Here is a 25235-nt window from a genome sequence, read left to right as displayed (position 1 = left end):
AGGATGGAGGCAGCAACATCAGTGAGTTTGTCTATCAGGATGTTGAAATCCTTCAGGATGAGGGAAGGATCGGACAGGAGAGAAGTGGGGCAGTGTGAAGAGGCGGAGTGTGGACATAGTGGACTTTCAAAGAAGCAGAGAAGGGTTGAGCGGGAAGGCCCAGAAGGCGCCTGATTGGGAGAGGACCGCCAGGCCACCCAGCAGCGAAGTAAATATAAATGTTTAAAATATAAAGCAAAAAAAACCACACAAAAATAATCGTCAACAAATTGTGAGACTATAAAAAGACTGAACCGGTCGCTTGATCTTCGGTAAGTAACACGTTTCCTGTAGAATTTGGCTTTGGACGGATTTATCTAAATTGTGTTATTTATTGCCGTGATTTGGGAGGTGAGCGAGATGTGCACCTGTCCTCTTAGGGGTACATTTACTAAAGCTTCTAAACAATAAAAAGAGGTGATGTTGCCCGTAGCAACCAGTCAGATTCTATCTATCATCTAGGATGCAGTAGTGGTTGCTTTAGACAACATCACCTCTTTTCATTTTAAGAAGTGTTAGTAAATTTAACCCTCAGAATCAGCTGAAATTCTCACCATGGGAACCTGGGATTGATGCCACCCTCATAAGCAGAACATTGTCCTGCCTACTGGTCCCCTAACATAATGAGCGCATCGTTATTGCAGGAGGAATATATATATATTTGAGTTTTGTGAAAGAAAATGCCGACTCAGATCCAGTATTACAACTCGTCGCCATCAGTCACCGGCGTCCTCCAGCCTCAGAACGCTGCCTCCGGGCTAATCAGACCCAAAGATGTCTCCTCTGGTGCAACGGTACAACGTATCCGACCCTCTACTGGTGAGTACCAAAATAACATCCCCTGTATGTTGGCGCCAACTTGGTGTATATAGCGAGTATACACGGATTGGGTTATTAGCCATTCAGATGCTTTCTTACATTCCTTCATAAACACTAGCTGATTAATCTGAATGCTGATTCGTTGCTATGTGTTACTGCGTTGTGTAGAGATTTCACACACACTACATTTTTGGGTGAATTGATTGACAAGTTGTTCAATCGTTATTAGCGGATACATATCGATGACCAGCGGTCAAGGTACCAGTGGTCAGAATATCTGCACCCGCATCCCGAAGGAGAGTATCCCGACAGGGGTCAAATAATTGTCACAAATGTTGGATTACAAGGGCTTCCTGTGTGCGTCAGAGGATTTAGGATTGAAACGAGCTTGTTTAATAAAACTCATGTGCATAGATAACAAAGAATAGATTCCAACTAACGATAGGAACTGAAATAAACGAGAGCTGTCCCAACAATTTTTGAGAAAGTCCTTATGAGAATGAAATAATAATAAAAAAGTCCAATGAAGATACTGAAGAACTGAATGAAGGTAATCCGAGGGAAAAATGAAAAGATGTTGGTACTGAAGAGGAGGGGGCAGTGGCGGGTCTACTGGAGGGACCCGGGGCCCACTCTCCCTTTGCAGGGAGCTGGGCAGTGGGAGAGGAAAAACAGGCTGCCGTCGCAGCACAGCCTCTCTCCCCAGCGCAGCATACGCTGATCAGTGCAGTGTACTGAGCTGGGGAGAAAGACAGCTGCAGTAGCAGCCTGCCATCTCTCTCCCTCTCAGCAGCAGCCACACCCCCTCCCAAAAGCCCCACCCTCTCGACTGGATTGCAGAGACGTACTGGAAGCTCAGCAGGCTAGGAAGTGGAGGTGGTCAGAGTTCTGACTGGGATTCCCAGGAAGCTGCTGCTGAGGCTGGCTGGGCAGACTAACAGGCTGCGGCCAAAAACCTTACCTGGAGGCTGTAGGAAGTGGACAGCTCAGGAGACACTTTTGGCACTGACAGCACATAAGCCCAGACAGGCCGACTATATATACTCTGAGAACGTTTGCAATTGGCTGACAGCAAAGGAGGCAGGAACAGAGCACAGGCTGGCCAAGAGTATTTTTGCCCATATTCAAGATGGCAGCACCAGCCTCCCAGCACCGACCAGGAACCAGGCCTCACAGCTACCTCCGGGACCCACACAAACCATCTGCCGACCCTCTGTTGCACCCTCATGGATCCACCGCCGTACGCGAGACATGCCCCGCAGCCAGCCTTCAATAAACTCAAGGGCACCCTTATTTGCAAGACGAGAACCCCCTCTTCCCATCGATGTATCACACGGTCCCTTAGTGGTTATTGTTTGATGATTACCTGTGATGAACAATCATAATCCCATTGCAAAATGTTTAAGTATTGTAGTGATTTGCTGTATGTGGATGGTGGAAGTTACACACTTGCCATCCACTTTATTATAAAGGAAGTGTTATACTGGAATTTTCTGGGTTTTTTTTTTTGTTGCAGTCATGGTTGGTCAGTATGACTGCAGTTAGTAAAGACACATTTCTAAAGTTCTCCTGAGCCCTGTGGTGATTTGCTCAAAATCCCACGTATAACAAATGGTGCTAGAAGTGGGATTTGAGCCTGTATGTTGGCAAATGAGGGCAGAATATGTCCGCAGATGCACAATGTTGGGCTGTACGTTAAATAGGCAATTCGATAATTTAGGCTCCTTCTGCATGAGTTTAATATGTAAATTTGGGGCCAAATGTAACGGTGTGAGAATCAGAAAGTGAGAGATTTTTTTTTTTTTAAAGCGGCAATCATTTACATGGCAAAATCAACCTGTTTTTTCAGTGCAAATGATTGCCGCTTTAAAAAAAATGGGAAAACTCTCCCGAAATCTCTCACATTCTGATTCTCACACCCTGTTACATTTGGCCCTTAGTGTTCAAATTGAAATCGTTATTTGGTGGGAATGGTTTTTGCGCTGAAACATTCAGGACGATTCAGATGAATTTACCATTTTTAATGTTTATGGTAAAGTTTCCTTTGTCCCCTCAGGGTTTCAGTTTAGAGACGTGTCCCCGCCACGTGGCAAACCGGCATGGAATGATTCCCGCAAGACGGAAGGCTGGCCAAATTCGTTGCGCAGATACAAACTGAGCCTGAATCACCGACCCGTGGAGTCTGTGCTGAGTAAGCGAGCCCCATTTGCAGGTAATACTGCAATTGTTCTCTATAATGTATATTTCACCTTTCCTTTCAGATCTTTTCTGCATATAAGGCCCCAAACGTAGCACATCCGCCGCTCAAACCCTCTCACAAACGGGTGCCGGACGGCTCCCTGACAGTTGGGATTCCGACAGTCATTACGCCAACGTCGGAATCCCGACTGCTCCTTCGTGGGGGTCGAATAAAATAGGTGGCCGCCACGGGGGCTTCATTGCGCTCCCCCCGCTGTGCAGTCGGGATTCCGACGACGGAGAAATGACTGTCGGAATCCCGACTGTCGGTGTGTCGTACCACACCCCTCACAAACTGCTAATGTACTTGTTGTCAAGTCATTGTTTGCTGAATGCTAAAGAGATCTGGATCACTACTGGAGAGGGATAGAAAGGTCCCTTTCCTGCAAGAATGCCTTTATAAGATACTGTTACACAGAGATCCCTAAATTCCGCAATTTCTGTCCAGGTCCTAAGAATTGCGCCTTGTAGGTGACAGTGTCTGTGCCAATGTAACTTACTGATGGAACCATTACTTGTACATTGTGCCAGCTGGGCAGCCTAAAGCCAAAGTCTCCTCACAAGCATTAGATCCTACATGCCATCTGTATAACCTACGTTACATGCACATGGGCAGTATGACTGGCGAATCCCTGAGCGCCCATACACGTGTGTCTAGCAGCATTACAAGGGGAGCTAAATGTGTATTAGCCTAGGGCACATGGTACCTTCAATCAGGCCCTGCTGCCGGTGGTATGATTACGGACGTTGGCATGCCTAGCAGTGGTCAGAAGACTGGCACCAGAATGTTGATATTGATGAGGATGCTGATGTCCGAATTCCAACTGCCGGCATCCCAAATGGAAGTATGCAGGGTGGATTATCCTTAGGCTGGGGGTTAGGTGTAGGCAGTAGTGGGGGAGTTAGGGTTAGGCTGCTGGGGACGATGACACTAAGGCTTAGGCTGCGTGGGGGTGGGGGTTATGGTTAAGCTGTGGGGAGGATTAGGTACTAGTGGGAAGAGGGGGAGTTATTAGGCTGCGGGTGGCTGGTTAGGGTTAGTATGTGGGGAGATTGGTTAGGCACTAGCAGGAAGAGGGGCAGGTATTGTTAGGCTGCAGGGAGAAGGGTTAGGCACTAGCGGGAAGAGGGAGGTTATTGTTAGTCTGCGGGGAGAAGGGTTGGGCACTAGCGGGAAGAGGGAGGTTATTGTTAGTCTGCGGGGAGAAGGGTTGGGCACTAGCGGGAAGAGCGGGATTATTGTTAGGCCGTGGGGAGAAGGGTTGGGCACTAGCGGGAAAAGCAGGATTATTGTTAGGCCGTGGAGAGAAGGGTTGGGCACTAGCGGGAAGAGGGGGGTTATTGTTAGGCTGCGGGGAGAAGGGTTTGGGCACTAGCGGGTCGAGGGAGGTTATTGTTAGGCTGTGGGGAGAAGGGTTGGGCACTAGCGGGAAGAGCGGGATTATTGTTAGGCCGTGGGGAGAAGGGTTGGGCACTAGCGGGAAGAGGGGGGTTATTGTTAGGCTGCGGGGAGAAGGGTAAGGCACTAGCGGGAAGAGCGGGATTATTGTTAGGCCGTGGGGAGAAGGGTTGGGCACTAGCGGGAAGAGCGGGATTATTGTTAGGCCGTGGGGAGAAGGGTTGGGCACTAGCGGGAAGAGCGGGATTATTGTTAGGCCGTGGGGAGAAGGGTTGGGCACTAGCGGGAAAAGCGGGATTATTGTTAGGCCGTGGAGAGAAGGGTTGGGCACTAGCGGGAAGAGGGGGGGTTATTGTTAGGCTGCGGGGAGAAGGGTTTGGGCACTAGCGGGTCGAGGGGGGGTTATTGTTAGGCTGTGGGGAGAAGGGTTGGGCACTAGCGGGAAGAGCGGGATTATTGTTAGGCAGTGGGGAGAAGGGTTGGGCACTAGCGGGAAGAGGGGGGTTATTGTTAGGCTGCGGGGGGAAGGGTAAGGCACTAGCGGGAAGAGAGGGGTTATTGTTAGTCTGCGGGGAGAAGGGTTGGGCACTAGTGGGAAGAGGGAGGTCATTGTTAGTATGCGGGGAGAAGGGGTAGGCACTAGTGGGAAGAGGGTGGTCATTGTTAGTATGCGGGGAGAAGGGTTAGGCAATAGCTGGAAGAGAGGGGTTATGGTTAGTATGCGGGGAGAAGGGTTAGGCACTAGCGGGAAGAGGGGGGTTATTGTTAGTCTGTGGGGAGAAGGGTTGGGCACTAGTGGGAAGAGGGAGGTCATTGTTAGTATGCGGGGAGAAGGGGTAGGCACTAGTGGGAAGAGGGTGGTCATTGTTAGTATGCGGGGAGAAGGGTTAGGCACTAGCGGGAAGAGGGGGATTATTGTTAGTCCGTGGGGAGAAGGGTTAGGCTATAGCAGGAAGAGAGGGGTTATGGTTAGTATGCGGGGAGAAGGGTTAGGCACTAGAGGGAAGAGGGGGGTTATTCTTAGGCTGCGGGTGGGGGTTAGGCTCTGGGGAGAAGGGTTAGGCACTAGCGGGAAGAGGGGGGGTTATTCTTAGGCCGTGGGTGGGGTGTTAGGCTGTGGGGAGAAGGGTTAGGCACTAGCGGGAAGAGGGGGGTTATTCTTAGGCCGTGGGTGGGGTGTTAGGCTGCGGGGAGAAGGGTTAGGCACTAGCGGGAAGAGGGGGGTTATTGGTAGGCTGCGGGGTGAAGGGTTGAGCACTAGCGGGAAGAGGGGGGTTATTATTAGGCTGCGGGGTGAAGGGTTGAGCACTAGCGGGAAGAGGGGGTTTATTATTAGGCTGCGGGGTGAAGGGTTAGGCACTAGCAGGAAGAAGGGGGGTTATTATTAGGCCGTGGGGAGAAGTGTTGGGCACTAGCAGGAAGAGATGGGTTATTGTTAGGCCGTGGGGAGAAGGGTTAGGCACTAGCGGGAAGAGGGGGGCTATTCTTAGGCTGTGGGGAGAAGGGTTGGGCACTAGCGGGAAGAGGGGGGCTATTCTTAGGCTGTGGGGAGAAGGGTTGGGCACTAGCGGGAAGAGGGGGGTTATTATTAGGCTGTGGGGTGAAGGGTTAGGCACTAGCGGGAAGAGGTGGGGTAATTAATAGGCTGCAGGGAGAAGGGTTAGGCACTAGCGGGAAGAGGTAGGGTAATTAATAGGCTGCAGGGAGAAGGGTTAGGCACTAGCGGGAAGAGGTGGGGTAATTAATAGGCTGCAGGGAGAAGGGTTAGGCTGCAAGGAGAAGGGTTAGGCACTAGCGGGAAGAGGTGGGGTAATTAATAGGCTGCAGGGAGAAGGGTTAGGCTGCAAGGAGAAGGGTTAGGCACTAGCGGGAAGAGGTGGGGTAATTAATAGGCTGCAGGGAGAAGGGTTAGGCTGCAAGGAGAAGGGTTAGGCACTAGCAGGAAGAGGTGGGGTAATTATTAGGCCGTGGGGAGAAGGGTTAGGAATAAGTCAGTCTGAACGGACTTTTATTTCCGACAGAGATGGCCGAGAAGGGGGCGGGCACTGACGTCATGTGACATCCTCCGCCTGCCCCGAGCAGACATCAACCCACCTACGTTTCCCTCATAAAATGCTCATAAACCACTGGGCATCCCCCTGATGTTAGCCACCGCCTGCCCCCTCCCTCCCCTTCGCATGCGCAGACCCAAACAGTCCAACACAGGGCCAAATTTGGCCCCGACCGATGAAGGGGTGTCTATGAAAAGATGAACGTTAGAACATTGATTGAATATTGTACTAACATGAAGTCTGTTTCCGTTTACCAGCGCGGACCATGAGCGCCGACTCTGGTGGTTATCGGTATAAAAGTGGCCGCGTGGACGTCCTTCCGCTGTATAGTTCCATGAACGACCCTCACCTCTACGATTACTACAGCAAGAAGTTTGGGCTGCAGGTTGGCACACGGCCCCCCTCAGTGGTAAGCGATGCAGTGCCGACATTCCTTCTGTTCGCTGTACGTTGCTATAGCGATAATTGTATGGCATCCTGCACTACGCCCACCCTCAGGGTACTGCTCAGGGAGAGGAGGTTCCGTGGTATTCAGGGGAAGAACGAGAAGACTTGTGTCATCAGCAGTAACACAGGATGCTCTGTCCGCAGATATCAAAGTCAATAGGTCAACCACTATTGGCCGACATTGACAAACTGTTGACACAGGTAAAAGGTTGACGTGCATTTTCACATTTATGTCAACATCTGTCGGCATGGATACCGTATTAGTGTACTGTGTCCACCCGCTGCGCTTACCATGGTTTGGGCACGGTGCCTCTCTGCGCTTGGCACACTATTATAATCTAACTCACTCGGATCGAGAAATAAGAACAAGTCGGTTTAAAATCGAAATCATGAAAAACTCATGTTGACATTTTCATGTGTCGACCCAGTGGCTGAACTCAGGGAGACAATGGAGGCTCCCGCCGCCAAGCACCAAGCTCGGAGGGTTGGAACTTCGCCTCTGCTCCTGTGTCCCAGAACCTGACGCCCCCCAGCACAGGCCGGCCACTAGTACTTTCATTGGGGGAGGGGCCCTAAACTGCACTCCCTGGACATATGAGGTGCTACCTGCTGAGACCTGTAGTGCAGCAAGCAGGAGGAGGAGTTTGCAGGTGCACACTAAATATATATGCTAGACCTTTTAATATCATTGCTATATTGCATTTGAGGTTATTAGCATAACGATGGCCATTAGTATGGGCTTGTCCACCGCATCCAGGTTACCTCATTAGGACAAGTCCCTAACACTACTCTGGGACAGGTCCAGGGCACAGGGCCCCCCAGGCCTGCCCAGCAGAACCACCCCATGGCATCACATTAGTTTAAAATTAAAGTGATAGTAAAAGGGATAGGGGAAATTATATGTGATAGGACTTACCTAGGTAAGAAGTAATAATAAATGTGAAGGGTGCTACATATATACCAAACAAACTAAAGGGGTGATGGAAAGTGTACGATATGATGCCATGGAGCAGCCCAGCAACAGCAGCCCAAAGAGCCCTGCGCCCCAAACACAGTCCCACAGACTAACACTCAGCATATATGTATAGTAGGACGTACCCTCATAGTGCCCAGCTGAAGTGTGCAGTCTTGAATGTTGGGACTCCAACCTAATTAAAAACAATCTGGGACAGGTGGTCGGGGTGCTAGTTATGAATACGCAGGGCTCGCTGCGCTCGCCACGCTTCGGCCATGGTGGCTCGCTGCGCTCGCCACACTTTATAAAATCAACTCCACGCCGACGTGGATATTGGGGGTATGAAAAGGTCGTAGGACGCATGCCGCCCGTCGCGTGCTCGCTGTGCTCGCCACGCTTCGGGTTCACGTTTATAGTGGGGTGGTGGCGTGGGGGTGCATTTAACATTGTAAGCACCCATTTGGGTGCTTAAAAGCACCCTTTAGGGTGCTTATACAATTTTTCCTCGCATAGGGGGCAAAAAACGCGTTGCATCGCATCGCATGCCATCTGGTGCATGGCATGCGATGCGATTAAAACATTGCGCGACCAACATCGGGGGCCCCGTGATAATACACAAGTACCAATTTTCCTGCTACTGGACCTTCCACATCACCCTCATACACTGTCCCTGCCACAACTGCCATAATGAGACAATACTCTCCATGGGTGCTGGTGTCAGCATTGCCACGAATCCCAAATCATTATTAAATAGCAAAGTATTCAGAAAGTTAATTTGTTTATTAATATAAAATAAATGTTCAATGTTGTTGTTATCCTTTCGAAGAAACGCTCCAGCAGCTCCCGCTTCAACAGTTCCGGCTTCCGACCTGGCGCTACGCGGGGTCACGGTGTGCTGTACAAAGTGGTGGTGAAGACGGGGGAGAAGAAACAGTGTGGAACCAGCGCAAGGGTGAGCCGCGGGATTTCATAGGTATAACAAGCCCCATTTCTCTTTAGGAGCGCAGGTATGCGTCTCACCCAACTATGCTGTGATGTATGGGGGGAGCGCCTCCTCCTGGAAGGCATAAGCCCACCCGCGTACCCAGCGGAATGCCTAGCTGGGCATTCCCCTGGCAGCTCCGGAGGGCCGGTACCTGCTGGGGGCGGGCGGCTGACATCACATGACTTTCAGCGCCCGCCCCCTCTTAGGCAGACACCGAAGGGAATAACATAAAAGGCGTTTCCTTGTTCCAGGGCCGTTTCCTCCCCTGGTCCTCCCTCCCCGCAGCTAGCGGCCTGGCGAGTGCGTAACTTCCCGATGTTGTTCCGTTCCAAGGTTTTGAACATAAAATGCACGTGCGCAAACCCCGACCATTGGCGCTGGGACCAAATTCGGGTTCGCACCGAGTGATCCTGAATCGGGACCTAGATTGGATGGAGATATAATATAGTCCAGGTAGACAAAGCTTGGCCTCCTAACACTGCTGGGATTTGTGGTGCATCGAGCCTGGGTTTATGTCCAATGCTGTATTCTGTCGTGTTCCGTATTTAGGTTTATATACAGATGAAAGGAACCAAAGGGAAGCTGAACAAGACCCAACTGTACAAGAAATCCGCTCCGGACAAAGACGCCGAATTTACTTTTGGGAAACGATCGACTCACACGTTCAAATTGTCCGGCCCTGAGATTGGGGACATGAAGAACATCACTCTGGAGGTAGGTGCGCTGGGGGGCGGAATCCAGGGTGCGGAACACGGTATATGGTGATCGGTGGTTGATTTTATATAGTGTGGCGAGCGCAGTGAGCCACCGAGCCCGAACGTGGCGAGCCCCGCTAGGGGACGTGTAATACTTGTGAAGTAATGCGTGTCCGCTCGCCACGCTTCGGGCTATATAAAATCAACTCCACGCCGACGTGGATAGTGGGGGTATGAAAAGGTTGGAGGACGCGTACCACTGTCCCTCGCGGGCTCGCTGCGCTCGCCACGCTTTGGGTTGGCGTTGATAGTGGGGTGGCGTTTACAATGGGGGGGGGCATTTAACATTGTCATTACCCACCAGGGTAGGGATACAATTAAAAATCGGGTCTGGGTGGGCATTTAACATTAAAAACGTGTCGCATCGCATGCCATTATAATGGCATGCGATGCGATATTAAAATTGTACACTCTTCCCGGGAAAAGCCTCAAATCAGGTCCATCGCATACCTTAATTAGTACTATGCGATGCGACGCGACGGGCGCCGTGATACTACTCAAGTACCGGACTTACTTAGCAGCTGCGAAAGAATCAGGCAGATTGGAGGCGGAGCTGACATCACATGACTTCCCCTCACACACCTGGCCACGCCCCTCACCATGGAATGATTTCCCAGTGTGCAGTGTGTGTGTGTAGCCCAGGACATACTCAGCGGCTGTGATAGAAACAGGCTGATGTCACATGACTTCCCCTCACACACCTGGCCATGCCCCTTACCATGGATTGATTTCCCAGTGCGCAGACTGTGCAGTATTTTATCTCATGCGCAGTCTATCGGTAATCACCCGGCCTGTGAATTTTGCAGCTGCGCGATCAGGTCTGAATACCCCCTATGTACCAAGCCTTAGGTATACCACCAACCAGTCAGCTCCTAACTGTCATTTTCAGAATATGGACAGTAACAGGGCAGTTGGGAGCAGGATGGCTGTTACTTTATCATTCTCCATTTTTTCACTCTCATATTTTCACACCCTCAGAGAGAGCTAAAGTGGATGGCGTTAAAGCGCCCAACTGTCATTTTTCAAAACACAGCCTATAACATGGCAGTCGTAACTGATTTTCTGGTACTTTGGGGGTTATTCTGGTTCACTCCTACTGGCAAATTCCTTCTTAGATGGACAAAACCATGTGCACTGCAGGTGGGGCAGATGTAACATGTGCAGAGAGAGTTCGATTTGGGTGGGGTTTTACTTCAAAATGAGATCTATATTGCAGTGTAAAAATAAAGCAGCCAGTATTTTCCCTGCACAGAAACAAAATAACTCACCCAAATCTAATTCTCTCTGCACATGTTACATCTGCCCCCCTGCAGTGCACATGGTTTTGTCCATCTAAGAAGGAATTAGCAAAAAGGAGTAAACCAGAATAAACCCCTTAAGGCCCCCATACACTATGCGATTTTCAGCCGATTTCACCCGATTTCGGCCCCTTGGGCCGATAAATCGGTTGAAATCGGCCGAAAATCGCATGTGTTTGACATCTGATCTGATCTGATGCGCGGTCCCGTGCGCATCAGATCGGATCAGGGCGTCGGACCTGCTGAACATCAGATATATCTGAATCTGACCCATCATGGGCACATCGTGGGTGCATTTTAGCACCCACGATGTTTCTGATCCGATATATCTCCTGGTACCTCCTTCCTGCGCCGCTGTGGACCTCCTCCAACCCCCGGTGTAGAAACAGCAGCAGCAGCCGGAACTTATGTCACAGGAAGTGACAGGCACCACGCCGGGACTCGAGTCAGGAGAGAAGAGGGCAGCAGTCAGTGTGAGAGTCTTCCCTGCTGCTCGTCCTAGATGTCAGCACACACAGCAGAGCCCCCAGACTTTCCTCTGCTGCTATATGACACCTGAACGGGCAGCAAAGCCCGGACAACATCCCCCTCCCCTCTCCCGTGCTGCTGATTGTCAGCTTGTTCAGAAGAGCACGGACGCTCCCTCTCCCCTGCTTCTGGATGACAGCACGGGCAGACTCCCCCTCTCTCTCTCCCCTGTGTGTGCCTGAATAAATTACGGTACTATTGTTCTCTCTAGTGTAGCAAGCAGCAGTGACTATATACTGCTGGTTATAATGGGAAGTGTCCAAATACCTCTTTAACCTCTATTAATACTGTTATGCAAACGGTCTCTGGTGCAACTGTCTGGGCTAATCCTATCTCCCTGACTCTCCCTCTTGGCCACTGGTTTATGTTCAGGATAATTGGATACTAGTGACAAACTTCTATTCCTGCTAGTTACTTAACTAAGACGTAACTGATATTGCATCTCTTTGGATCTTATATAGCGCAGCAGATTCCGTTATAGTGTCTTATATAGCGCAGCAGATTCCGTTACAGGGTCTTATACAGCGCAGCAGATTCCGTTACAGTGTCTTATATAGCACAGCAGATTCCGTTAGTGTCTTATATAGCGCAGCAGATTCCGTTACAGTGTCTAATATAACGCAGCAGATTCCGTTACAGGTTCTTATATAGCGCAGCAGATTCCGTTACAGTGTCTTATATAGCGCAGCAGATTCCGTTACAGTATCTTCTATAGCGCAGCAGATTCCGTTACAGTGTCTTATATAGCGCAGCAGATTTCGTTACAGCGTCTTATAAAGCGCAGCAGATTCCGTTACAGTGTCTTATACAGCGCAGCAGATTCCGTTACAGTGTCTTATATAGCACAGCAGATTCCGTTAGTGTCTTATATAGCGCAGCAGATTCCGTTACAGTGTCTAATATAACGCAGCAGATTCCGTTACAGGTTCTTATATAGCACAGCAGATTCCATTACAGTGTCTTATATAGCGCAGCAGATTCCGTTACAGCGTCTTATATAGCGTAGCAGATTCCGTTACAGTGTCTTATACAGCGCAGCAGATTCCGTTACAGTGTCTTATATAGCACAGCAGATTCCGTTACAGTGTCTTATACAGCGCAGCAGATTCCGTTACAGTGTGTTATATAGCGCAGCAGATTCCGTTACAGTGTCTAATATAGCGCAGCAGATTCCGTTACAGGTTCTTATATAGCGCAGCAGATTCCGTTACAGCGTCTTATATAGCGCAGCAGATTCCGTTACAGCGTCTTATATAGCGCAGCAGATTTCGTTACAGTGTGTTATATAGCGCAGCAGATTCCGTTACAGTTTCTTATATAGCGCAGCAGATTCCGTTACAGCGTCTTATATAGCGCAGCAGATTCCGTTAGTGTCTTATATAGCGCAGCAGATTCCGTTATATACTATATATACATATACCGCCATTCTCATTTTCTCAGAACAGTAATACCTGCAAGGTATAGCACTGTTCAGGCCACTCCCTAGAGCCATCCCATCAGATAAATCTCATGGCACATCCAATTTGCGTCAGATAAATCATGTGATTAATCACATGTGATAAATCACATGTGATTTATCTGATGCAAATTGTATGTAAAAAATGGCACGTCAAGTGTCAAATTGTATGTAGGCCTCCTGGGAAGCTGCCAGGGAAGTTCAGGGGAAATCAGATGCAATTTTCCAGGTCAGACAAATCTCATAGTGTATGGGGGCCTTTAGTCTCCATCCACTTTAATCTCTTCACGGTTTAGTACATAGACCCTTTAATCTCTTTCCACTGATAAAAGAAAAAAAAATATTTTCCTTCGTTTCAATTTTAATTTTTTTTTTATATCCTGTTAGATTATAAAAATTCAGTTTATGTTTTCCTCATAGAAAACTCTGGTAATTTTATTTGGTAAGTTCTTTAACACAAAAAACCCCACTTCATAAAGCGGGCCATCGGGACCGATGTACTAACCAGTGTCTTTCAACAGCATGACGGCCTGGAGCAGCGACACGCCTGGTATGTGGATGACGTCTTTGTTACCAACACAAACCGAGACAAAACCTGGCGTTTCCCGTGCCAGCGATGGTTCTCTCTGTATCATGCCGATTGCCAGCTAAGCCGAACACTAACGCCCGACAGCAAAAGCTCCCTTCATCAGCTGGATGGCAAAGCAGCGGATCATACAGGTAGGTGACAATGACATGTACCGTTATCTGTCAGTATAGTGCACCGGCCTGTGTGACGTGTACGGTTATCTGTCAGTATAGTGCACCGGCCTGGGTGACGTGTCAGTATAGTGCACTGGCCTGTGTGACGTGTACGGTTATCTGTCAGTATAGTGCACCGGCCTGTGTGACGTATAGTGCACCGGCCTGTGTGACATGTACCGTTATCTGTCAGTATAGTGCACCGGCCTGTGTGACGTGTACCGTTATCTGTCAGTATAGTGCCCCGGCCTGTGTGACGTGTACTGTTATCTGTCAGTATAGTGCGCCGGCCTGTGTGACGTGTACCGTTATCTGTCAGTATAGTGCGCCGGCCTGTGTGATGTATACCGATATCTGTCAGTATAGTGCCCCGGCCTGTGTGATGTATACCGATATCTGTCAGTATAGTGCGCCGGCCTGTGTGACGTGTACCGTTATCTGTCAGTATAGTGCGCCGGCCTGTGTGATGTATACCGATATCTGTCAGTATAGTGCCCCGGCCTGTGTGATGTATACCGATATCTGTCAGTATAGTGCCCCGGCCTGTGTGACGTGTACCGTTATCTGTCAGTATAGTGCGCCGGCCTGTGTGACGTGTACCGTTATCTGTCAGTATAGTGCGCCGGCCTGTGTGATGTATACCGATATCTGTCAGTATAGTGCCCCGGCCTGTGTGACGTGTACCGTTATCTGTCAGTATAGTGCCCCGGCCTGTGTGACGTGCACCGTTATCTGTCAGTATAGTGCACCGGCCTGTGTGACGTGTACCGTTATCTGTCAGTATAGTGCCCCGGCCTGTGTGACGTGCACCGTTATCTGTCAGTATAGTGCACCGGCCTGTGTGACGTGTACCGTTATCTGTCAGTATAGTGCCCCGGCCTGTGTGATGTGTACCGTTATCTGTCAGTATAGTGCTCCGGCCTGTGTGACGTGTACTGTTATCTGTCAGTGTAGTGCCCCGGCCTGTGTGACATGTACCGTTATCTGTCAGTATAGTGCTCCGGCCTGTGTGACGTGTACCGTTATCTGTCAGTATAGTGCCCCGGCCTGTGTGACGTGTACCGTTATCTGTCAGTGTAGTGCACCGGCCTGTGCGACGTGTACCGTTATCTGTCAGTGTAGTGCCCCGGCCTGTGCGACGTGTACCGTTATCTGTCAGTATAGTGCTCTGGCCTGTGTGACGTGTACCGTTATCTGTCAGTATAGTGCACCGGCCTGGGTGACGTGTACCGTTATCTGTCAGTATAGTGCCCCGGCCTGGGTGACGTGTACCGTTATCTGTCAGTATAGTGCACCGGCCTGTGTGACGTGTACCGTTATCTGTCAGTATAGTGCACAGGCCTGTGTGACGTGTACCGTTATCTGTCAGTATAGTGCACGGGCCTGTGTGACGTGTACCGTTATCTGTCAGTATAGTGCTCTGGCCTGTGTGACGTGTACCGTTATCTGTCAGTATAGTGCACCGGCCTGGGTGACGTGTACCGTTATCTGTCAGTATAGTGCCCCGGCCTGGGTGACGTGTACCGTTATCTGTCAGTATAGTGCACCGGCCTGTGTGACGTGTACCGTTATCTGTCAGTATAGTGCACCGGCCTGTGTGACGTGTACCGTTATCTGTCAGTATAGTGCCCCGGCCTGTGTGACGTGTACCGTTATCTGTCAGTATAGTGCACCGGCCTGTGTGACGTGTACCGTTATCTGTCAGTATAGTGCCCCGGCCTGTGTGACGTGTACCGTTATCTGTCAGTGTAGTGCACCGGCCTGTGCGACGTGCACCGTTATCTGTCAGTATAGTGCACCGGCCTGTGTGATGTGTACCGTTATCTGTCAGTATAGTGCACCGGCCTGTGTGACGTGTACCGTTATCTGTCAGTATAGTGCCCCGGCCTGTGTGACGTGTACCGTTATCTGTCAGTATAGTGCTCCGGCCTGTGTGACGTGTACCGTTATCTGTCAGTATAGTGCACTGGCCTGTGTGACGTGTACCGTTATCTGTCAGTATAGTGCCCCGGCCTGGGTGACGTGTACCGTTATCTGTCAGTATAGTGCACGGGCCTGGGTGACGTGTACCGTTATCTGTCAGTATAGTGCCCCGGCCTGTGTGACGTGTACCGTTATCTGTCAGTGTAGTGCACCGGCCTGTGTGACGTGTACCGTTATCTGTCAGTATAGTGCCCCGGCCTGTGTGACGTGTACCGTTATCTGTCAGTATAGTGCCCCGGCCTGTGTGATGTGTACCGTTATCTGTCAGTATAGTACACCGGCCTGTGTGACGTGTACCGTTATCTGTCAGTATAGTGCACCGGCCTGTGTGACGTGTACCGTTATCTGTCAGTATAGTGCACCGGCCTGTGTGACGTGTACCGTTATCTGTCAGTATAGTGCCCTGGCCTGTGTGACGTGTACCGTTATCTGTCAGTGTAGTGCACCGGCCTGTGTGACGTGTACCGTTATCTGTCAGTATAGTGCCCCGGCCTGTGTGACGTGTACCGTTATCTGTCAGTATAGTGCCCCGGCCTGTGTGACGTGTACCGTTATCTGTCAGTATAGTGCACCGGCCTGGGTGACGTGTACCGTTATCTGTCAGTATAGTGCCCGGCCTGGGTGACGTGTACCGTTATCTGTCAGTATAGTGCACCGGCCTGTGTGACGTGCACCGTTATCTGTCAGTATAGTGCCCCGGCCTGGGTGACGTGTACCGTTATTTGTCAGTATAGTGCACCGGCCTGGGTGACGTGCACCGTTATCTGTGAGTATAGTTCCCCGGCCTGGGTGACGTGTACCGTTATCTGTCAGTATAGTGCACCGGCCTGCGTGACGTGCACCGTTATCTGTCAGTATAGTGCCCTGGCCTGTGTGACGTGTACCGTTATCTGTCAGTATAGTGCCCCGGCCTGTGTGACGTGTACCGTTATCTGTCAGTATAGTGCCCCGGCCTGGGTGACATGTACCGTTATCTGTCAGTATAGTGCCCCGGCCTGTGTGACGTGTACTGTTATCTGTCAGTAGTGCCCCGGCCTGTGTGACGTGTACCGTTATCTGTCAGTATAGTACACCGGCCTGTGTGACGTGTACCGTTATCTGTCAGTATAGTGCACCGGCCTGTGTGATGTGTACCGTTATCTGTCAGTATAGTGCCCCGGCCTGTGTGACGTGTACCGTTATCTGTCAGTATAGTGCACCGGCCTGTGTGATGTGTACTGTTATCTGTCAGTATAGTGCCCCGGCCTGGGTGACGTGTACCGTTATCTGTCAGTGTAGCGCACCGGCCTGTGTGACGTGTACCGTTATCTGTCAGTATAGCGCACCGGCCTGGGTGACGTGTACCGTTATCTGTCAGTATAGTGCACCGCCCTGTGTGACGTGCACCGTTATCTGTCAGTAGTGCCCCGGCCTGTGTGACGTGTACCGTTATCTGTCAGTATAGTGCATCGGCCTGTGTGACGTGTACCGTTATCTGTCAGTATAGTGCGCCGGCCTGTGTGACGTGTACCGTTATCTGTCAGTATAGTGCCCCGGCCTTTGTGACGTGCACCGTTATCTGTCAGTAGTGCCCCGGCCTGTGTGACGTGTACTGTTATCTTTCAGTATAGTGCATCAGCCTGTGTGACGTGCACCGTTATCTGTCAGTATAGTGCACTGGCCTGTGTGATGTGTACCGTTATCTGTCAGTAGTGCCCCGGCCTGTGTGATGTGTACCGTTATCTGTCAGTATAGTGCGCCGGCCTGAGTGACGTGTACCGTTATCTGTCAGTATAGTGTGCTGGCCTGTGTGATGTGTACCGTTATCTGTCAGTATAGTGCCCCGGCCTGTGTGACGTGTACCGTTATCTGTCAGTATAGTGCACCGGCCTGTGTGACGTGTACCGTTATCTGTCAGTATAGTGCCCCGGCCTGTGTGACGTGTACCGTTATCTGTCAGTATAGTGCCCCGGCCTGTGTGACGTGTACTGTTATCTGTCAGTATAGTGCACCGGCCTGTGTGACGTGTACCGTTATCTGTCAGTGTAGTGCCCCGGCCTGTGTGACGTGTACCGTTATCTGTCAGTATAGTGCCCCGGCCTGTGTGACGTGTACCTTTATCTGTCAGTATAGTGCACCGGCCTGGGTGACATGTACCGTTATCTGTCAGTATAGTGCACTGGCCTGTGTGACGTGTACCGTTATCTGTCAGTATAGTGCACCGGCCTGTGTGACGTGTACCGTTATCTGTCAGTATAGTGCACCGGCCTGTGTGACGTGTACCGTTATCTGTCAGTATAGTGCACTGGCCTGTGTGACGTGTACCGTTATCTGTCAGTATAGTGCACCGGCCTGTGTGACGTGTACCGTTATCTGTCAGTATAGTGCACCGGCCTGTGTGACGTGTACCGTTATCTGTCAGTATAGTGCACCGGCCTGTGTGACGTGTACCGTTATCTGTCAGTATATTGCACCTGAATGCACAAGTATGTTTTGAATTGTGTGAGTAAACTAGGGTCCAGGGAATCCCATGTACATGCGTGGAATACACAAACTCCACACAGATAGTCCACTGGTTGTATTTTAAGTTATGGCCTCTGAGCTATAAGGAAGCAATGCTAAACACTGTGCCACTGTGCCATGATCTGTGAGCCAATTTGGATGACGCAGTGTGTTCCGCTATCTGTCAGTATGTTACATGTGTTTGCATGTCCTTGTTTGCTACGCCGGTAACACGAGATCTGGCTCACAGGGATGACAGGTTGCGCTGCTGTAGGTCAGGTTACCCGCCAGGAATCTGCTAGTAAAGGCTGCCAGATTGCCATCAGATATCTTACTATTTGTGTAATTAGGCTACTGATTTTATATACAATATAGATATATATCTACAGTCGTTCAGATCCGAGGATTCGTTTCTCGGATACTTAGGATCATAGAGAGGTTTTCCATGAGACCTATTTTCTAGCAGTACATGTAGTTGTAATGCGGCAGCCAATCCGCTGTCAGCTTTTTATCTTTCCGAGGGATAAATAGTTTACTGTTATTTTGTGCATTATTTGCACCTGGGTAAATTGTCAGTAAATGACCCTATAGTGGGTGGGGAATGTTTGCATAATTAATGATTTGACAGATTATTAGGATGTTTTGTGTTGTCCTTCCCCTTACATATACCAGCTGAGCTACATTATGTGGCTACCATTATATCCAGTTCCACACCCAAGCATTATAAGGTAAATTTACTAAAACAGGAATTCTATTGAAGATGGGATGTTGCCCTTAGCAACCAATCAGAATCTGGTTGTGAGATTATTCTAATGTAGATGCCGCTGACATGGCCACCAGAGTCATACCAGCTGCATACACAAGCTTGGCATCGGAAGTATATCATGTAAATATCAACTCTATGGCCAGTAGGGTGGCCAATTCCGGGATCGGGATCCGCGGGATCCCGGGATTTGGCCCCCAAAACACCGGGATTTCAATCCCGGGATTGGAGTTTCCAATCCCGGGATTTCGGGATTAGACTGCGCATGCGCAGTCTAATGCCGGGCAGCGTCTGAGCGGGTGCTCAGCAGCTGCCCGGCTTCTCCCGTCCCGGGCAGTGCGGCTCTGCGCAGCGTGACGACGTCAGAGGTCACGCTGCTCAGGCCGCACAGGCTGTCTGCCTCCATTCTGTCCCCGGACCAGCCCGCCCGCCCAGCAGCGGACCTGCCGGCACACCGGGGCACCAGCGGACCAGCCCGGGCTGTCCCCGGATCAGCCTGCCCAGCCATCCTGTCCCTGGACCAGCCCGCCCGCCCAGCAGTGGACCTGCCGGCACACCGGGCCACCTGCAGACCAGCCCGGGGCTCCATCACCCCATCTCGCCCACCCACCCGGCCGCACCACGCATCTGTAAGTAAATATGCGGGGCGGCCGAGGTGGGTTTTTAATAGTAGGGAAGCCAATCCCGGGATCGGGCATTTTTCAATCCCGAATTCCGGGATTGAAAAAATGCCCCGGGATTGGCTTCCCTAATGGCCAGTATTCAATGCCGGTGCGAGCGGCCGGCGAGGGGGTTAAACTGCGAGGATCACAGAAAACCAGTGATCCTCGCAGTTTAACCCCCGCGCCGGCCGCTCGCACTATTCAACGTTCCGGAGGAATCCTCGCAGTCACAGAACGGCGAGGATTCCCCTAAACTGCGAGAGCCGCTTTTGGAGGCACATTCGCAAATTCCCCCTCGCTCAAAAAACGGAGCGAGGGGGAATTTGCGAATGAGGGGGGGTCAGTTGAATACTGACAGGGTGAGCGGTGACTGCGAGCAAAAAGTCCTGCTCGCAGTAACCGCTCGCCCACGGCATTGAATATATGCCTATGGGGGAAATTTAATAAGATGTGTATTCTACTTCACATGTGATGTTGCTATGGGCAACCAATTAGAATTTACTTCTTTCTTATTTAGCACCCTCTAGAAGATAGTAGACAGGATCTGATTGGTTGCCCATAGAGACATCACATGTGAAGTAGAATACACATCTTAGTATATTTCCGCCTATGAGTGTCTATGGTTGTTGGATCGGAGATGCCGATGCCATTTTATCTGCGTATGGGTTTGTGACTTCAATCTAAGAGGTGCCACGAAAATGGTTGCAACACGCCGGCGGTTTTGCCACCACTCCCAGTCACCTCCCTCAAAATGGTGGCTTCCTGTCAGCCTTGTGCACCTGAATCCTCACTGCGAGCGACTACGGCGATGGGGTTTGGAGTGTATGACGTGTGATCACGGCACGTTTGCAATCAGACGATAATCGATGGGCATAACGTACACTTCTGAATCATGCCCTTGGTTCACCTATGGAACCCTGTCAGGAGCCTGCTACGCCTGTTATTCATTCAATCCCCACAAGGCCACACATTGCCAGCGATCCACGAGTGCTCAGAGACACCTCATGAGTGGAAGGCAGCCCTGTCCGTGTCTGGATAGTTTGGTGGTCCATTGTTCTAAATCTCATTCCTAGCTGTAAACAAATATTCCACTGCGACCATCATGCCGGTCTTGGACCCTTAATTGATCAATAACAAAACGAATATTGTATTTCGCCAGTAGAAGGAGGATGTACTATCGCATTCGGTCATGGCGTAACCGGTGACCATACTTACTGTAAATAAAATAAGCCTGGTTGTGCCTAATGACCACCAGTTACCGCCCGGCCAAGGACTCGTACAGCAAACGTGTGCCACGGGGAAGGCGGCCTACAGGGAGCAGAATGGAAACGGTCGGAATCCTGATAACAGAAAGTAATTGCTGAGACTCCTCTGGTTCCCCCGGTCTCACTGACCGTCACACTCTGTGAAGGCTCCTTCACTCCCCACCAGCTTCATATTTTTTTAAAGAGCTCATTAAGCCGGGGAGGTTTCTCAGAATATGTGATAGCTTCTACCTCTGAGACCTTTCTCCTCTGCGCTCTTCCGGAGAGACATACCTAGAAAGCCATATAAGTGATGGACTGGCCCATGCCACCCTGATACCGGGTCTGTGCAAAGGGGGGTACTGTCCAGTCGCTGCCATGTGGTGGAAGAGAAGACGGCACACCGAGGAGACCGGTATGAGCAGAGTTCTTTCCACATTGATGAGTCTAAAACACTGTTCTTATTGAGTGACCATTGCATAGTACCACTTCTCCTGTCTGGTATATGTGGATATTTGCCTTTGCATAGTACCACTTCTCCTGTCTGGTATACGTGGATATTTGCCTTTGCATAGTACCACTTCTCCTGTCTGGTATACTTGGATATTTGCCTTTGCATAGTACCACTTCTCCTGTCTGGTATACTTGGATATTGCCTTTGCACAGTACCACTCCTCCTGTCTGGTATACTTGGATATTTGCCTTTGCATAGTACCACTTCTCCTATCTGGTATACTTGGATATTTGCCTTTGCATAGTAACACTTCTCCTGTCTGGTATACGTGGATATTTGCCTTTGCATAGTACCACTTCTCCTGTCTGGTATACGTGGATATTTGCCTTTGCATAGCACCACTTCTCCTGTCTGGTATACTTGTATATTTGCCTTTGCGTAGTACCACTTCTCCTGTCTGGTATACGTGGATATTTGCCTTTGCATAGTACCACTTCTCCTGTCTGGTATACTTGGATATTGCCTTTGCATAGTACCACTTCTCCTGTCTGGTATACTTGGATATTGCCTTTGCATAGTACCACTTCTCCTGTCTGGTATACTTGGATATTTGCCTTTGCATAGTACCACTTCTCCTGTCTGGTATACGTGGATATTTGCCTTTGCATAGCACCACTTCTCCTGTCTGGTATACTTGTATATTTGCCTTTGCGTAGTACCACTTCTCCTGTCTGGTATACGTGGATATTTGCCTTTGCATAGTACCACTTCTCCTGTCTGGTATACTTGGATATTGCCTTTGCATAGTACCACTTCTCCTGTCTGGTATACTTGGATATTGCCTTTGCATAGTACCACTTCTCCTGTCTGGTATACTTGGATATTGCCTTTGCATAGTACCACTTCTCCTGTCTGGTATACTTGTATATTTGCCTTTGCATAGTACCACTTCTCCTGTCTGGTATACTTGGATATTGCCTTTGCATAGTACCACCTTTCCTGTCTGGTATACTTGGATATTTGCCTTTGCGTAGTACCACTCCTCCTGTCTGGTATACTTGGATATTTGACTTTGCATAGTACCACTTCTCCTGTCTGGTATACTTGGATATTTGCCTTTGCATAGTACCACTTCTCCTGTCTGGTATACGTGGATATTTGCCTTTGCGTAGTACCACTCCTCCTGTCTGGTATACTTGGATATTGCCTTTGCATAGTACCACTCCTCCTGTCTGGTATACTTGGATATTGCCTTTGCATAGTACCACCTTTCCTGTCTGGTATACTTGGATATTTGCCTTTGCGTAGTACCACTCCTCCTGTCTGGTATACTTGGATATTTGACTTTGCATAGTACCACTTCTCCTGTCTGGTATACTTGGATATTTGCCTTTGCATAGTACCACTTCTCCTGTCTGGTATACGTGGATATTTGCCTTTGCGTAGTACCACTCCTCCTGTCTAGTATACTTGGATATTGCCTTTGCATAGTACCACTCCTCCTGTCTGGTATACGTGGTAGCGACATCTGCAAAAAAACACTCTGTTCTGTTATTTGATAAATGTGACACATGCATGACAGGGCACAGCGCCACTTCACCTGCTCTGCATGCTGGGATATGTGACAGGGCAAAGCGCCACTTCACCTGCTCTGTATGCTGGGATATGTGACAGGGCACAGTGCCACTTCACCTGCTCTGCATGCTGGGATATGTGACAGGGCACAGCGCCACTTCACCTGCTCTGTATGCTGGGATATGTGACAGGGCACAGCGCCACTTCACCTGCTCTGTATGCTGGGATATGTGACAGGGCACAGCGCCACTTCACCTGCTCTGTATGATGGGATATGTGACAGGGCACAGCGCCACTTCACCTGCTCTGTATGCTGGGATATGTGACAGGGCACAGCGCCACTTCACCTGCTCTGTATGATGGGATATGTGACAGGGCACAGCGCCACTTCACCTGCTCTGTATGATGGGATATGACAGGGCACAGCGCCACTTCACCTGCTCTGTATGATGGGATATGTGACAGGGCACAGCGCCACTTTACCTGCTCTGTATGCTGGGATATGTGACAGGGCACAGTGCCACTTCACCTGCTCTGTATATTGGGATATGACAGGACACAGCGCCACTTCACCTGCTCTGTATGATGGGATATGTGACAGGGCACAGCGCCACTTCACCTGCTCTGTATGCTGGGATATGTGACAGGGCACAGCGCCACTTCACCTGCTCTGTATGATGGGATATGTGACAGGGCACAGTATTACTTCACCTGCTCTGTATGCTGGTATATGTGACAGGGCACAGCGCCACTTCACCTGCTCTGTATGCTGGTGTGTGACAGGACACAGCGCCACTTCACCTGCTCTGTATACTGGGATATGTGTCAGGGCACAGCGCCACTTCAACTGCTCTGTATGATGGGATATGTGTCAGGGCACAGCGCCACTTCAACTGCTCTGTATGCTGGGATATGACAGGACACAGCGCCACTTCACCTGCTCTGTATGCTGGGATATGACCGGGCACAGCGCCACTTCACCTGCTCTGTATGCTGGGATATGTGACAGGGCACAGCTCCACTTCACCTGCTCTGTATGCTGGGATATGACAGGGCACAGCGCCACTTAACCTGCTCTGTATGATGGGATATGTGTCAGGGCACAGTGCCACTTCACCTGCTCTGTATGCTGGGATATGACAGGGCACAGCGCCACTTCACCTGCTCTGTATGCTGGGATATGTGACAGGGCACAGCTCCACTTCACCTGCTCTGTATGCTGGGATATGACAGGGCACAGCGCCACTTAACCTGCTCTGTATGCTGGGATATGTGTCAGGGCACAGTGCCACTTCACCTGCTCTGCATGCTAGGATATGTGACAGGGCACAGCGCCACTTCACCTGCTCGGTATGCTGGGATATGTGACAGGGCACAGCACCACTTCACCTGCTCTGTATGCTGGGATATGTGACAGGGCACAGTGCCACTTCACCTGCTCTGTATGCTGGGATATGACAGGACACAGCGCCACTTCACCTGCTCTGTATGCTGGGATATGACAGGGCACAGTGCCACTTCACCTGCTCTGTATGCTGGGATATGACAGGACACAGTGCCACTTCACCTGCTCTGTATGCTGGGATATGACAGGGCACAGCGCCACTTCACCTGCTCTGTATGCTGGGATATGTGACAGGGCACAGCGCCACTTCACCTGCTCTGTATGCTGGGATATGACAGGGCACAGTGCCACTTCACCTGCTCTGTATGCTGGGATATGACAGGGCACAGCGCCACTTCACCTGCTCTGTATGCTGGGATATGTGACAGGGCACAGTGCCACTTCACCTGCTCGGTATGCTGGGATATGTGACAGGGCACAGCGCCACTTCACCTGCTCGGTATGCTGGGATATGTGACAGGGCACAGCACCACTTCACCTGCTCTGTATGCTGGGATATGTGACAGGGCACAGTGCCACTTCACCTGCTCTGTATGCTGGGATATGACAGGACACAGCGCCACTTCACCTGCTCTGTATGCTGGGATATGACAGGGCACAGTGCCACTTCACCTGCTCTGTATGCTGGGATATGTGACAGGGCACAGTGCCACTTCACCTGCTCGGTATGCTGGGATATGTGACAGGGCACAGTGCCACTTCACCTGCTCGGTATGCTGGGATATGTGACAGGGCACAGTGCCACTTCACCTGCTCGGTATGCTGGGATATGTGACAGGGCACAGTGCCACTTCACCTGCTCGGTATGCTGGGATATGTGACAGGGCACAGTGCCACTTCACCTGCTCGGTATGCTGGGATATGTGACAGGGCACAGTGCCACTTCACCTGCTCGGTATGCTGGTATATGTGACAGGGCACAGTGCCACTTCACCTGCTCGGTATGCTGGGATATGT

General features: G+C 50.4%; 1 protein-coding gene across 1 annotated transcript in view; it reads left to right on the top strand.

Moving 5' to 3' along the window:
* Positions 1-719: 719 nt before the first annotated feature.
* LOXHD1 (lipoxygenase homology PLAT domains 1) overlaps positions 720-25235 on the top strand; it is a 188495-nt gene continuing 163979 nt past the window's right edge. The window contains exons 1-6 of the mRNA XM_083155329.1: positions 720-858; positions 2915-3070; positions 6804-6955; positions 8775-8900; positions 9483-9647; positions 13492-13690. Coding sequence (XP_083011455.1) covers positions 720-858; positions 2915-3070; positions 6804-6955; positions 8775-8900; positions 9483-9647; positions 13492-13690 — 937 coding nt within the window. The remainder of the gene's footprint in view (positions 859-2914; positions 3071-6803; positions 6956-8774; positions 8901-9482; positions 9648-13491; positions 13691-25235) is intronic.

The sequence above is a fragment of the Crinia signifera genome, chromosome 1 (assembly GCF_055691185.1).
Source record: "Crinia signifera chromosome 1, ASM5569118v1, whole genome shotgun sequence".
In the NCBI taxonomy this organism is placed as follows: domain Eukaryota; kingdom Metazoa; phylum Chordata; class Amphibia; order Anura; family Myobatrachidae; genus Crinia; species Crinia signifera.
The sequence above is the reverse complement of the archived record's forward strand: the minus strand, read 5'-3'. Positions and strand labels throughout refer to the sequence as shown.